The following is a 14,982-nucleotide window of genomic DNA, read 5'->3' on the forward strand; positions in this document are numbered from 1 at the left end:
TGAATTTGCAAAGGAAGCCCCTCAAAAAGAGGTGAAAAGCATTAGAGGCAGGTGTTCTGGCTAACTCAATGATCAGCTAGGCAAGATACAAATAAGGAGGTAAATGGGTAATGCAAATTGAATGCACTCGTATATGCAGCACAGCACCACCCTGTGGGTCACTAGGTGGAGCTGCAGTGCAGTGAATTTCAAGCAGATTTGCAGTCTGCAGCTACGCAAAAACATGCCAGTCTCACACAGATCGAAAAAAAAAGGACCTTTAATTGACCAGCTTTCCCAGACATTGCCGCAATTAAGAACTGCTCTGAAGGCATAATTTATTTGGTTATTATGTACCATGCAACATAGAAAGGGTAGGAGTAAATTTGTTTTTCTAAGTTTTTACACAAAGCAGTAAAATGTTCTAGTGACATCATACCCAAAAGCAAAAAAAAAAAAAGCCAACAATTGTTCTTGACACATTCGTAATATGTATATATACCTATGTTTATGTACACACAGTTCCTAGTGCACATCACTGAAGCAATGCACGGATGGCAATTCGTTAAAAAGTCGAGCACTGCTGCAACACCGTAATTTTTTTAAGGACCCCCACCACAAGAAAGACGTGAAGAACAAAAAAAAGATGTGAATCGCAAACAAACACATGCCACGGCTGCATCCAATAACTTGTCATTCGTAAACAGGGCCTTGCAGAAGCAATCAACCACATGCACACTGCTCCACCTGTTTAGAAGTTCGTACAAAAAAAGGAACATCCTCAGTTCTTAAGACTGAAGAACAATGCAGAAGTTGTTCAAGAGTCACCAAATAAGCTATCAACTGAAGCACCAAAGCATATTTTAACAGCCTTGAAGAAATTCCTTTAGCTGGCAGAAGCTAAGAATGAAATCTTTCACAATGGCAAATTTCAAGGAGCAGAGGAAGTGGTGCTCTTGCCTGTGTCATGTACCTAACAACTGCCCAAGTTCACCCATATGCGAATGCAACAGATGCTATGCCAACAAATTATGGCCACGCTACTGGGGTTGCATTTTGCTTGTATATCCTAGGCATGAGAGGCGATGCTGTCAGTTACGTGGCACAGATAGGAGGCACCAAATGAGAAAGGAAAAAGCTTTCCCAAAGAATGGCTTTTTCTTTGACTCCTAGGACGATGCAGTAACACATTACAAAAAAAAAAAAAAAATCTTAAAAGCAAGTTGCAAGCGACATCTTCAGAAAAAGAAAGGAAGCAAAACCTTTAAAATGATGTCTAAGTAAACAATGGTGCAGCTATTACAAAAGCACCCCCACAGACAAACGTGACAGACGACTTTGTCACACCATCAAAAAAAAAAAAAGAGAGAGAGAGAGAGAGAGGAGGAGCAAAAAAAAAACAAACACAAATGTCTGAGAGGCTCCTCCTACTCTTTTTATCATGAGATGATTTTCTTTTCCGTGGCGGCACACTGCTGGCATTACAGTGTTTTTCATTGCACACACGCACACACACATCACGCACACAGGCGTCTCGATGGAGACTGTGAAAGCAGGCTCGCCCTGTGTCCACTGAGTTTTTGCAGCAAGCAACAGCTGCACAAGAGTGGACTGAAGAGGAAGTGAGAGAAACGAGCCAGAAAGAAAGGAAGGAGAGAGGAAGATAGGACAAGAAAGAGAGGGGGGGGGGGGGGGACTATGAGCAGTCTTATTCCTATTTGCTTAGCTGCTGCTTCAAGTGTTGAAGGAATTCATAGTAGGAAAGTGCCGAGTCTGTTCTGTCATCAACCATGTGCTGCACAAACAGATGCCGGTCCTTGCTGTCCTCCCTGCGAAAAATGAGACACCAATATTTATCAGCACATCAGCGCATGCCATGGAGGCTAAAGCTAGTGTTCAAGCTTAATAGAAAAGTGCCAAATTATATTTGTCAATCCTGCTTTATGGTTCACAGGCAGTAAACTTAAACTGACATTGCTCAATTATGTCACTAGGTTACATAGTATTCAAAGCACGCGCAAACACACACACAAAAAAAGGAACATTAATCAGGTCTCACTTCCCCAAGTAATTATATGATGATGATAAATTTTTAATGGCACAGGGGCATCAGTGGCCAAAGAGCGCCATGGCACAAGGTTTTTCTTCTACTCAAGGTCGGGTCAAAGACCCATTTCCCAAGCATTTCACCCCAATTAAGCCTAACACCAAGCAGGGGAGAGCTTGTACCCATTGTATCACCAGTGAGTACCTGGTAGCACTGGGGATTGAACCCCGCACCTCCTCACCCCAATTAAGCCTAACACCAAGCAGGGGAGAGCTTGTACCCATTGTATCACCAGTGAGTACCTGGTAGCACTGGGGATTGAACCCCGCACCTCCTCACCCCAATTAAGCCTAACACCAAGCAGGGGAGAGCTTGTACCCATTGTATCACCAGTGAGTACCTGGTAGCACTGGGGATTGAACCCTGCACCTCCTCACCCCAATTAAGCCTAACACCAAGCAGGGGAGAGCTTGTACCCATTGTATCACCAGTGAGTACCTGGTAGCACTGGGGATTGAACCCCACACCTCCCACATGCGAGGCGGACAAACCCAAGTAATTATAGGCATCCTGATAAGCAATGCAGCAGGGGCCATCAAAGTTGATTTTGATGACTAGATTTCTTTTCACCATACAAAACCTAACTGCAGAATTAACGCATTTTTTAAAAAACCTGAAGACATGCACAAACTAGACACACAGTAAGGACACAGAACGAGATCAACTTATAACTCATTCTGTGTCCCATGCTCTCAATGAGTGCAGTTTAGTTAGTGCAAATCTTGATGGCCTTTAAAAAAAATGCACAGACAGCCTGCCACCTTTTGCTAATGCATTTCGTCTACATTAACGTGCACATAGATGCAAACGACAGGAACCAAACTAATGCCATTCAAAAAAATGTTGCAACGCAAGTGACACTGCTCACCTCTAGCAAATCACAAAATTATCACTGCAGCAAATGTCACAGCCATTGCCCTATGCCCATACCTGATCACCCTGAGTGGGCTGTAGAATGGCCGTCTTGACTGCGTCCACGAGAGGAAGTTCCGAACCCTTTCAGATTCCTCTGTTGCTAGTTGGGGCAGCTCAGTCTGCAAAAATGAGGTGCATGGGATCATTTGGATAAGCATACAAATCACATCCTGTCACTTTTAATGAGAGTCTCCTCAACCTCCTCCTGCTCTAAATTAATGTTTTTTATATTCGAAATGTTTTAGGCCAGCGCAAGCCTGAACACAACTCTAGCAGTTAAAATAATTTTTCAATGCTAAACGCTTTTTAATATACCCTTTACAGTGCAGTCCACTTATAACGATATCGAAAAATCCGGAAAAAACGATCGTTATAACCGATCATCACTATATCTGGACTGCCATAAAAATGGCTGCCAAACTTACCTCTGTAGCTCCTGACTCAAGTTTTACACTTGTGCTGAAGAACAGTAATTGCAGAACGTACGATTTGTGAAACAACGCGTTTATTCGTCACGTTTAACAAGTGCCTCAAGCGTTAGGTGCGCTAAAGTAATTTGATATGGGCACTTGCTTGCGTGGCAGTTGCAGTTTCACTACTGCAGTGTGCATAGCATCCAGCTGCTGCGCGTACACTGGCGGCAACCCTTTCGCGTGCATAAAGTCGATCAGTGATTCTATCTTGCACAGCACACTTTGCGTAGTCATCGGTGTCGAAGGTGGGCCAGTGTCAGTTTCGTCGTCGCTGTCGCTGCTGCCGCCGCACTCTGCCGTGACAACACATTCTCAATGACCTCCTCGCAGAACGTAGCAGCACTATCTGCACTTAGGAACTCCTCCATGGACGTACCATTCATTTCGTCGACATTTGCGGCGTGCTCCCAGAGCTCAGTAATGTCCGCAGCTTCAGTTTCCACGTCAGGGGGGGTTTCGTCCTGGCGCACAAAGCCCGCCTTCTTGAAGCAGTTTGATCTTCAAGTCCGCAGCCTGCTCTGACGTTCCAGAAACACGATCGGTTGCTAAAATTAGCCATTCCAGCACGCGTCGCCGATACAATGCTTTGAAATAGGCGATCACGCCGGCATCCAACGGCTGCAGGCACTGCGCTTGTTCTGCTCTCGTACAGGCGCGTGAGGGGCGCCCCGCTTCTCTTTTTTTTCCCCCCTCTCTCTCTCCCATCGGCTGCAGGCACTGCGCTTGTTCTCCTCTCTTACAGGCGCGCGAAGGGGCGAAGGGCGCCCCCACTTCGTTTTTTTTTTTCCCCTCTCTCTTTCCCATCGTCTTCCGTAGCCTAGGCCATAAGGCCGGTTCAGATGCAAGCGACTGAGCGATTGAGCGGCGCGTCGCAGCGAAAATTTCCAACTTGTTGAAACCTCGCCGCTCGTCGCAGCGACGGCTCAAAACAGGTTTTTCCGCCGCGGCGACAGAATTCGCTAACATTTTCGCTTGCATGTGAAACAGGCTATAGGCTATGCCTAGGCGATGCGGCCGACGCGCGGACGCGCGCAAAGTCACTGGAATTTAGACGCGCGGAGCAACTCGCGCTATCTAGCGGCGCTTATCTTACGGCGCTGTCTTGCGGCCGCGATCTCCTCCGGCGGCGGCGCGCGCCACGATCACGGAGGCCACGGCTCGCTCCCCGTGGCTTTCGCAATCGGCGCACACGGAAAAAATGGCGGCAGGCACGGCGAACTCGCGTATCCGAAGTTTTCGCCCGATCTCGGCATCGTTCAAGGGAACTTTGCACCGCGAATGTCACGCTCAGCATGGAAAACGATGTCCAGAAGAAAAAATTCTGATCGTTGTATCCGATATTCGGTCATGGACATATCGTTATATATGGTTTTTTTTTCCATAGCCTCAATGCATAAGTTGATACTCTTAAGTCAACTTATCGTTATATCCGATATATCGTTATATGTGGTATCGTTATAAGTGGACTGCACTGTACTTTGCAATCACTGGCAAGCAGTTACTAGGCTCAGTTACAAAGTACAGTAGAATCTCTATGATACTATCACAGTCGATACGAACTTCAGGAGGATAAGAATTCGTAAAATTTCCTGGCTGGAGTGCATTGTGTACAATGCGCCGAATTTCAGATTTTCCAAACACTCTCCTGCACTGCTATGGATTATAGGAATGTGCAAATTGCAACTGCACCCTTGAGCATTAAACGCTGCTCGCATATCGCTGATGCACAACTGCCGCTTGCTCGTTACACACCGCAAGCAGTAAGCAATGGCTTGTGGCCTGCACACTGCCGAAAACGCAAGTGAGAGGTGGCGTGCAGGCGTAAGTAAATCCTGTCAGCTGCAAATAGATCTGCATGAATGCATTTCCTGTGGACACAGATAGTTTGTTTTGGATTATACGAATATTTTTCGTGACTCCATGAGATTTGTATCAAGATTGTACTGCAGTTATACGTGGCGTATGATTGAGCAGGAAAGTAGAAAATTGCTAGTCAAAAATATAAGAACGAGAAAACAAATGCTAGTTGTCAAGGCCATTTCAGTGTGCACTCGTCTGTTTCTACCTACTCTGGTAGGTGCAGCTTCAATGCCTACGTTTTTAAAAATATTGCTGAAACCACTGTGCATAGTGTCACTATGCTCACACGAGGGCTCGCTGCACCCTAAAATCGGGACACAAGAGTACTACAGCTCGCCAAGAAAGCACTACATGGCCCCTCCTAGATGGTAGCTGGGACAGTATTTCACAGCCAGCACTTTTTCTTTATACACTTCATTAATTTCCAAGCTGTCTTGGCGAGTTTCGCTTCTTAACATCACGCAAACACAACTCTCGTCACTCCAGAGCCTCCCTTGCACAGTGCCATCCCTCATCTCAGCACGCTTAAGTTTGGCCCTCAACCATTTCCTCTACGTTTTTAAAAATATTGCTGAAACCACTGTGCATAGTGTCACTATGCTCACACGAGGGCTCGCTGCACCCTAAAATCGGGACACAAGAGTACTACAGCTCGCCAAGAAAGCACTACATGGCCCCTCCTAGATGGTAGCTGGGACAGTATTTCACAGCCAGCACTTTTTCTTTATACACTTCATTAATTTCCAAGCTGTCTTGGCGAGTTTCGCTTCTTAACATCACGCAAACACAACTCTCGTCACTCCAGAGCCTCCCTTGCACAGTGCCATCCCTCATCTCAGCACGCTTAAGTTTGGCCCTCAACCATTTCCTCTACGTTTTTAAAAATATTGCTGAAACCACTGTGCATAGTGTCACTATGCTCACACGAGGGCTCGCTGCACCCTAAAATCGGGACACAAGAGTACTACAGCTCGCCAAGAAAGCACTACATGGCCGCTCCTAGATGGTAGCTGGGACAGTATTTCACAGCCAGCACTTTTTCTTTATACACTTCATTAATTTCCAAGCTGTCTTGGCGAGTTTCGCTTCTTAACATCACGCAAACACAACTCTCGTCACTCCAGAGCCTCCCTTGCACAGTGCCATCCCTCATCTCAGCACGCTTAAGTTTGGCCCTCAACCATTTCCTCTTCCAACTTGCTTACGCTGTGCACAGCTGCTTCTGCTTAGCAGTCACTTCCAAGGCACAAAAACAACTGTGCTGCAGCAACTTGGCTATGTGTAACCTGGAAGCACACCTCTTATTAGCTGGCGATGCAATGCATTGCATCATGTGCCTCCGAGAGCAGCCTCTGACATCAGGCTCCCAGCTTCCCTTCCGTCCCATTATTTCAGACTGGCATTGCTCTCTTCAGATTTCACTCTCAGCCATGCCACTGATGCCCATTGCCCTTTCCTCTGCAATCTCTCCCTCCCTACTACTGTTGTGCCACAAATGTGTGCCTGAAGTGCATAAGGTTCAACCATAAATGCAACTGCATTTAGAGGGCTGTATTTCACTCAATAAAAAAATTGATGTTGAGAAATGGTTGCAGCAAAACAATTCTGAAAGCCATCTCTGCAAGCAACTGATGCCTTCAGGCAAAATATATGCAAATCACGTACCATGTCCTCAGGAATGGCTAAAAAGTTTGGCACGCCCAGGACATTCATGCAGAAGTGATCACTGAGCGCACGGCCCACGTAGAGGTAAAGACGGTCAACTGTGTCCAGAGCGTAGCAACCATGCCTGTCGACGTTTTCGAAGGACAACTGCAGCCGCGGAGGCTGGCACACCAATGTCCCATCATCCAGCTCCAATGCGTCCTGCAAAAAACAAATGCAAGCTCACGCAGTGCCCTTGTGGTTACCAGCAGCGAAAGATGAGTGAATCTTTCATAAAGAAATCTAAGCCACTAATGATGCACACAAAACTGTGCTGCTCGCAATAACTAGTAACACACCACTCATGCAGCTACAAAAACAAATCTCTATGTGCCAAACCAACACTTGGCTGTGAGGAGGACTCAGATAAATTTTAACTGCCTGGGGGGTTCTATAACACATACTGTAATCTCAGGACAACTGAACCTCACTGTAACGAAGTCAAAGGGGCCCCGCTATTATTTATTTGTTATAGCAGTTGTTTCATTATGGTTGCAGGTCACCTTGGCTGCAAATGACACAAGCCAACAGGCTTACTTAATTCTGTGTAGACTGAGGACTGCTTAAATGGCATTTAGTCTCCCTGCAATGTGTTCTGCAGTGTTTCGGCCAGCGTGCTCGTGTGTTAGGCGGAGAAGCCATCCAAAACGATTCATGATGGAATCACCACTGCGTGCCTGCCTTTATCGCTGCCCGTATCTGCTTTAGAACTTAGAAGATGAGGATAAATATGCAGAATAAGTCTCTCCGTTTTCTACCACATTACTGTTTCAGGGCCCATCATATAAGCACTGAAGCCTATGTGGCCTAAAGAAGAAAATGTTGCGCACTGGCAAGGCTGACATTCGGTTGATGTAGCCATATTCGGCCGCGTCGGAAGCATTCATGTGCATTTAGGTCTCCTTCGAGGAACAATGTTGTAGATAAAAGGAAGAGATGTCTTTGAAAAGATTCTTCGATTTAAACCACAAAAAAAAAAGATAAAAGTACACCAAATTCAATTTTTGGTATTAAGATTTAGCCGCAAATGGTCAGTAGCATGCCCGCCACAGCGGAAAATTAACGATGTATAGAAGCCAGTGACACGGTGACATGGTGGTGCTGTTGCATTAAGTAGTGCAGTTGTGCGATCCAAGGCATTGTTCAGAGGCCTCATATACACGCCTCTACAGAGCGGAGATTCTAACTCCTCGCCAACTCGTTGAACATTGTCTGCTAGCATAGTGCTGTTACTTAGCCGGCTAAATAGGTTTGCCACTGGATGTAAGGATACTGACGAGACACCATGCATAAGCATCATGAAAAAGTGTGGTGTTCTGGATATCAGAATGGTTCAGCCACAGCTCCACCGCTGACATCCGCACGCAGACGAGAAGCCAAAATGAAAAGTAAATTTAGACGAAATGACTTAAGGCCCGTTCACACTTGCGAGTCGCAGAGGTCGCGCGACAGTTTTGGTCGCAAAACGACAGTCGCAAACGGTCGCCCTGGTCGAAAAGTGACAGTCGCGAGCCAGTCTCTCGCTGTTCGATTTTTCAGCCTCGCGGCTTCGAGTCGCAAACCGCTGAACCAATCAGCGAGGAGCCAAGCTTCCGACAACAACACCGCTCACGGGCACGCCGGGCGACGACCTGCGCTGCTACCAGCTGGCTGCCCTAGTCGTCGCTAAGCCTAGCCGGTTACATATCGATGCCGCAGCTGAGGGCGCTTCGGATCCTGGCCAGCACTAGTAATTAAGATGCTGCTTTCGTCACCGCTTTATCGTGGACCTTGTATCATAGTAACATCAAAACATGCTCGACTTCCGCGACGCTTTCAGCAGCGGGGCTAGCAGACAACAGTCGAGCCACATTGAGCAGCAGCAGCAAAGCGAGGGAAGAAATTTGCTTGTGTCGCAGTTATCACTTCTACCAGCAACTCAGTACTGGCCAACGATCTTCAAAAATGATTCATTTTTTACGTTCCTCTACCCAAGGGCTTGGTATGAACGCGAACAAGCAATATTGGTGCATTTTTCTGACGCCGGCGGCCGGCATACTGCAGGCTGGTAGGCCGGCCCTGCAGAGAAGCGCGCCTCTGTCATCATGACGTTTGTACGACCGCGGTGCACATCAAAACCGTCACGACAACCTCATCTTCGCTCGGGTCGTTGTAGTACACTGCGAATAGCAGTTCAGATGACCGAGCGCGAGTACAGGAGACGCGAACAAAACAGACGAAACTCTCGAAAGTGTGCGAACAACATCATTCCCGAGAGTTTTCACTTCAAACGAGAATCTAACGAGAAGGCGACCCGCTGGTCGCGCTTGCAAGTGTGAACAAAGGCATTGTCAAGCTGCTGCTTAGTCGCAAGCGACTCTCAAGTGTGAATGGGCCCTTAGCAAACATTCCCAGTAAACACCAGTCACTAGAAGTCGTAAATATGGAGAGACATTTAGCCACAGTCTGTGCCGCAGTTTGCCTGACGAAAACACGACGCCGCTACAAGGGGGAGGGGGAGGAGGCAAGGGAGCCAGACGCATCCGCCTCTTTCTGCGCACTCATCTAAAACTAATTCGCAAGGTCTCAAAAGTCACAAAATCTGCTCATCTGGAGAAACTAAGCGCCTTGGTGGTTGTGCATTTCACTTGCTCTTGATGCTGAATGCTCGAAGTGTGAACGTCTTTGCTTCACGTTGCCGGTGCTCTCTACCGTACCCGCTCCCATCGTGAGTCTGCTGTCGGCGCCTGAATCGTGTGAGGAACCGAGCAGCAGCAATGGGTGCACACCGCCTGTCCCATGCCTTTACTATGTATGTTGTTTTGTGCTGCTTTTGGACATGAAAATTGCCTTAGTGCCACTTGATGTAACACTACAAAAGCAAAAGCTGCGGAGACTGCTGTATTTGAGCAGAGAGGTGCCGATCGCACTACAGCATGGCGCGTTTTGTCCTCTGCATTTGCTCGTTGCGATCGTAGACATTCAGCTTATGGCAGTTCATGTTTTGTCATGAAATTTTCGCCCGATTCAGCCGAATTTCAAGTAACGCAGTTCATTATAACAAGGTTTACTGCTGCAACACCTTCGTCACATGGAGTTCTCAAATATACATGCTTCAATGAGAACGGTGTTGGGGAATTGAAAAACTTCGTAATATCGAGGAATTCACTACATGGAGGTTCCTTACATCTAGGCTTAACTGTAATATAGTAGACTCATTAATTCAAACCTCAAGGGATGGGAGATTTTTCTTTAAATTACAAGAAGTTTGAATTATCAGGAGTGCACCTTAATATGATCCAAGACTAAACCTGATTTGCTTTATGGACCTCTATGCATACAAATAGTAATTTAGAACTCTTTAACCATGCAAACGTAGCTAAATTCTTGAACACCACATAAAATATGGGTGAAAAGCACTGATGTCTTTCCTTGATCACCAGTCTCGAACTGCTTGTATGATTAAAAAAACGAGATGAATAATGCATTGTTTTCCCAATAGAGCAAAAACCACATTAATTGGGACCTCAAGGGACTGAAAAAAATGTCCGTACTATCCAAAGTTCTGATCTCCCCTGAAGCTGTGAGGAGCCACACCCAGTGTTACCGCGAAGTTCAAGCTAACTACCACCATAGCATATGATTTCAGCTCAAGTGAACGTCATCTGCTGTGCAAGTCCATCCAGGTTTGTTCTGCCTTTAGTGGTGCAGTACCTACCTTATCACCCACAGCAAGAATGGCAACAAGCAAACGAACATAGTCGCTGTTCATAGATCCATTTATCTAAAGAACTCACCTGGTCATCAAGTGCATGTAGAGGATACAATGCTGGATAGATGTAAGTCATCAGGTATGTCAGAGGCATTGTCTTCATCTGCTCCATGGCAAACACTCGTTCATCCAGCTTGGTGCTTATGCCAACACGGAATGCAGTCTGCAATAAGACCACCATATGTATCAGCCCAAACTGCTCCAAGAAAGCAGATGGAATTTAATACAACACTTGAACATTCTGGTTATACTGCATATTTCACCAAACTGCTGAAACAGACACACTGCATCTCCAGCCAGCATTAAAAGTTCTTTCAAATCTGGTGGTATCAAATGTACTGCATGTACTCTCATATTCAGCCCACTTTTTCCAGGAAAGTTAACATCAATTAGGACGAGAGTTCATTATGTGAGAAAGAAAGTTTCAACAGATTTTTTTGGGAGAATCGAAATTTAATATACATCCACCCGCTCATCCATCCATCATCAACAAAAGCACGCAGTCCGATGCGTTCGCATTGCTGGTGTTTAGCATCACACACTTCGAAAGGTGTTCGCTGTATCACGGCACGATCCGACGATTTTATGGCAGCCGGCGGAACCAGCCAATTGCAGCGAGATAAAGCTAACATTCTGAATACCAGCCCTGAGAAGCAGGTGCTTGTTTTTTACATGATGTTAAAAAAAACCCTGACAGTTACAAGTGTCGGGGTCGGGCGTTTTCGCTCCCGATCTTGAGCTCACCAAATCGCTTGGGAGTCTGAAGGTCCTGCTTCCTTCACAACATTTCAGTGTAGATAATTTTTTTATAGGGTTCCGATTCAAACTGCTGCCGAGTTCTGCCCGCTAAGATGACAGGTGGCAAGCTTTGCCTCACTACATAAGTGACTGGTGGTGGTGCAGTAAGTGTTCGCGCTACAGTTCACTTTATCTTGCACTTGCCAACAATGCCACGGAGAATCTAGCGGCGTGAGCAGTTGGCAACCACACGGTTGGTACCCGTCTGCACCTCCTGCACTCGTCAATAGTGCTCCGAAGCCAGCGGCATGGCAGGTTGTAACGAAAGTAAAAGGCTTTGCATGGATACATGCCACCTGATTCTCCGTTACTCACATGCTTGATGAGCGCAAGTGCGTAGAGGGGCACCAGACGGGCGCAGTGGGGGATAGGCAGCCCCAGTGCAGCTGCCTGGCCAGAACCCAGGGTGACCTTGAAGGCCTGGATCAGGTCCAAGCAGGCATTGACCAGTGCCTCCCGTGCATCCACTACTGACGATGACAGACTCCGGTCCACCGCTGCACATGCACCAGTGAATAGCATTGTCCCCACTTCAAATTCACAACCCTCATCGCTGTTGATCCAGTTAATATTACCACACACCTCTATCCATTGCTTTGCTCACTCACTTCGTTCTCAAATTTGCTCGTTAGCCTCTTCAATAACCAACACCACCTAATCACCTGAAGAACGCATGCCACAGTTGGGGTTCCTGTCACTACTGCTCATCAAAGGAGATCATCTGCTACCAGCAACTAGGTTTTGTGTAAAAGCGCAAAGAATACATCCAAAAAAGGAACTCACATAAACAGCCTTTTCAAAACATTCAGACACATTGGTAAAGTAAAAGTCTGCTACGTTACATGCAGAAGTGCTCAAACATTGAACAAAATTTTAGCTACGCAGCTGTCTAGGTGCCACCATCACATGGATCACGTCAAAAGCTGACTTATACTGCCAATTATTATGTATAACCCTCGTCAAAAACGAACTACAAAATTAGGCATGCACAGAATGTGGTTTTCGAGTTCGAAGTGAATCTATAATTTTTGTGAGTAATACAGTCAAACCATGCTACGAAATTCATAGAACCCACGAAAGATTCCGCTGAAGTGGAACCTTCGTAGTTATGCTGACCAGAACATTCACTGACAGACTGAAATGGATAGTTTGTGAACATTTACTTCCGAAAATCAGCTTTGGCTTTCTGCCATGACAAAATCAGTGCCACGGTGCTATTTTGAAGTTATTCTGGAAATCTCGAACAATGGTATGGACCCACAACAATAGCCACCAAAATGCCCAATATTTTTTTTTCAGCGCATTATAAAAGCATGTATTTTTGTCCTGCAAGATTTTGCACTGAAACAGCAATGCCCGACGACATTTCAGCGTAGATGAGGCATGTGCGTTCATGTCACCATGCCCAAAATTGGTGTCGGATGCACCTCGGAACGATGCTTTCGACAACGCTGCAGAAATGTGGCCGTTCTGATTCTTCAGACTATTAGGACGTGCGGTACAAGCATATTGGTGACACATCCTTCTGTGTAGACTCCGCCTATACTGCTGTCAATCCGCTATTTACGCAGCAGTGCCTGTAACTAGACATTTGCACCAGAAGGAAAAAAATATCACAATGCTTGTGGCACAAAAGTGAGACTAGTGTGTACCCACAGGCATGCCAGGCAACAACGGATTGGTCACGCACTACTCATTTTCACTAGGCCTAACATGCTCTGCAATGAAGCTGTAATGAAAATGATTTCCAACTAGCCCCTGTTTATCATAAAAAGTTAATATGTTGCATGTTACCACCACCACAATAACTTCACACTGATATGAACGTACAGCTGATTCCAATCATGAGTTCATCAGTGAGATGAAAAAAAAAAGCGAGTCAGCCAAAAGCCACCTTGCATCAATGATCATGGCTTGCACACACGCAGTACGCTCATGTCTGCACATTAATTCCGATTCTGCAGGAATTAAGTAGAGCCCCTCTAAGTGCAAACTGACTTCGGCAGCCATTTTTGGTCAAACCGAACAAGATTTTGAACTCTTTAGGCATACTCAAGTGCACGAAAATAAAAAAAAGGAATCGCCTGCTTCCTTGCATAACCTTCGTTGAAACGAAAACTCCCTCCAAAAACTGTTCATTGTGGGAGGAAATAATTACACTGCTTTAAATGGCTAGCTGACTGGGAATCAAAAACACTGCGTTGTGGCTGAAATTTCATTTTAGCGGAGTTTGACTTGGATCACAAGCAGACAGAGCATTAACACAGCCTGCAAGCTACAACACCTTGAACCACTGATGGTAAAACCAAGGTCTGCACACACACTTCAGACAACTACCGTATTTACTCGAATCTAGGCCGGCCACGATTCTAAGCCGAGACCCGAAAGTTGAAGGCCACAGAAAAAAAAAAACTTACCTCGATTGTAGGCCGGCCGAAAAAACAACTGTGAACAAGAGGTACAGCACGCAAACGACATTTATTGCCAGGAACCCGCTCAGGCAGATCCCGGGCTGGCGTTTGGGCGAGGAGACATATGCAACGCCAGCCCGGGATCAGCCGCCGAAGTCCCGCCCGGCTTGAAGATTTGACGACTGCTCTGCAGCGAGTATAACTTTCCGCTTGAAGGCGGCACTATAATGGCACCGCCTGTTTGGTGCTATGGTGTTGGTGATAAAAACCACGCACGAAAACTTCACTGCTGCAAATGTGCTCACACCACCGCACGAGAACAGAACAAGGCCAAAATGGCAGCCAGTGCTCATGTGTGCTTTGATCAGTATCGGCTACGGATAGCAACGGCTACAGTGCTGTCTTTCGTTGGCGTTTTGTGGGGGTGCCACCTGCGTGCTACATTTATTCGTATTTTACGAATACGAAACCTCGAAACGAAATCCTCGAATCTAAGCCGACATAAGAGTTCTACATCTCGTTTTTTTGAAAAAACTATCGGCCTAGATTCGAATAAATACGGTATCATCAATACGTCACCTCTGCCAGGAGGATTATCAGGACCCACTCACCCATCTTGCATAGCATGCCCATAACTGCTTCCTGGTCTACGGACCCAAGAATGTCCTGCAGCATTGCAGTCACTGGGAGGCACAGAGTGTGCACACGAATGCGCCTTTCCCCTGAGGGAGATATACAAACGTGCTCAGTCGCTGGTCTCACACTGAAAAGATTTTCACTTCAACACAATCAAGCCACATATGCTGATTAAGTGATATGAATTCTGAATTCAAAACACAATAGTCTGACATGTGTCTCACAATGTTACATATCTTAGCTGCTCTCAAGTGCATTGTGCTTTCTGTTACAAATAAGCATTTTTTAGAAAACTTGGTGCTCAGATGTATCAATCTGCTTCTAAAGAAAAATGTTGAAAAGCATTTG

At 46.1% G+C, this 14,982-nt stretch overlaps 1 protein-coding gene across 3 annotated transcripts in view; it reads right to left on the reverse strand.

Moving 5' to 3' along the window:
• Nucleotides 1–241: 241 nt before the first annotated feature.
• Nucleotides 242–14,982, reverse strand: part of Sec24AB (Protein transport protein Sec24AB) — a 61,387-nt gene continuing 46,646 nt past the window's right edge. For all 3 annotated transcript variants that reach the window (XM_089582180.1, XM_089582179.1, XM_089582178.1), the window contains 6 exons: nucleotides 14,610–14,720; nucleotides 11,903–12,084; nucleotides 10,815–10,952; nucleotides 7,000–7,200; nucleotides 3,017–3,120; nucleotides 242–1,808 (listed from right to left, as the gene is read on the reverse strand). In XM_089582180.1, the coding sequence (XP_089438306.1) occupies nucleotides 1,694–1,808; nucleotides 3,017–3,120; nucleotides 7,000–7,200; nucleotides 10,815–10,952; nucleotides 11,903–12,084; nucleotides 14,610–14,720 (851 nt within the window). In that variant the 3' untranslated portion in view covers nucleotides 242–1,693. The remainder of the gene's footprint in view (nucleotides 1,809–3,016; nucleotides 3,121–6,999; nucleotides 7,201–10,814; nucleotides 10,953–11,902; nucleotides 12,085–14,609; nucleotides 14,721–14,982) is intronic.

This window comes from Amblyomma mixtum, chromosome 3, assembly GCF_055824585.1.
Source record: "Amblyomma mixtum isolate Tamu chromosome 3, ASM5582458v1, whole genome shotgun sequence".
In the NCBI taxonomy this organism is placed as follows: domain Eukaryota; kingdom Metazoa; phylum Arthropoda; class Arachnida; order Ixodida; family Ixodidae; genus Amblyomma; species Amblyomma mixtum.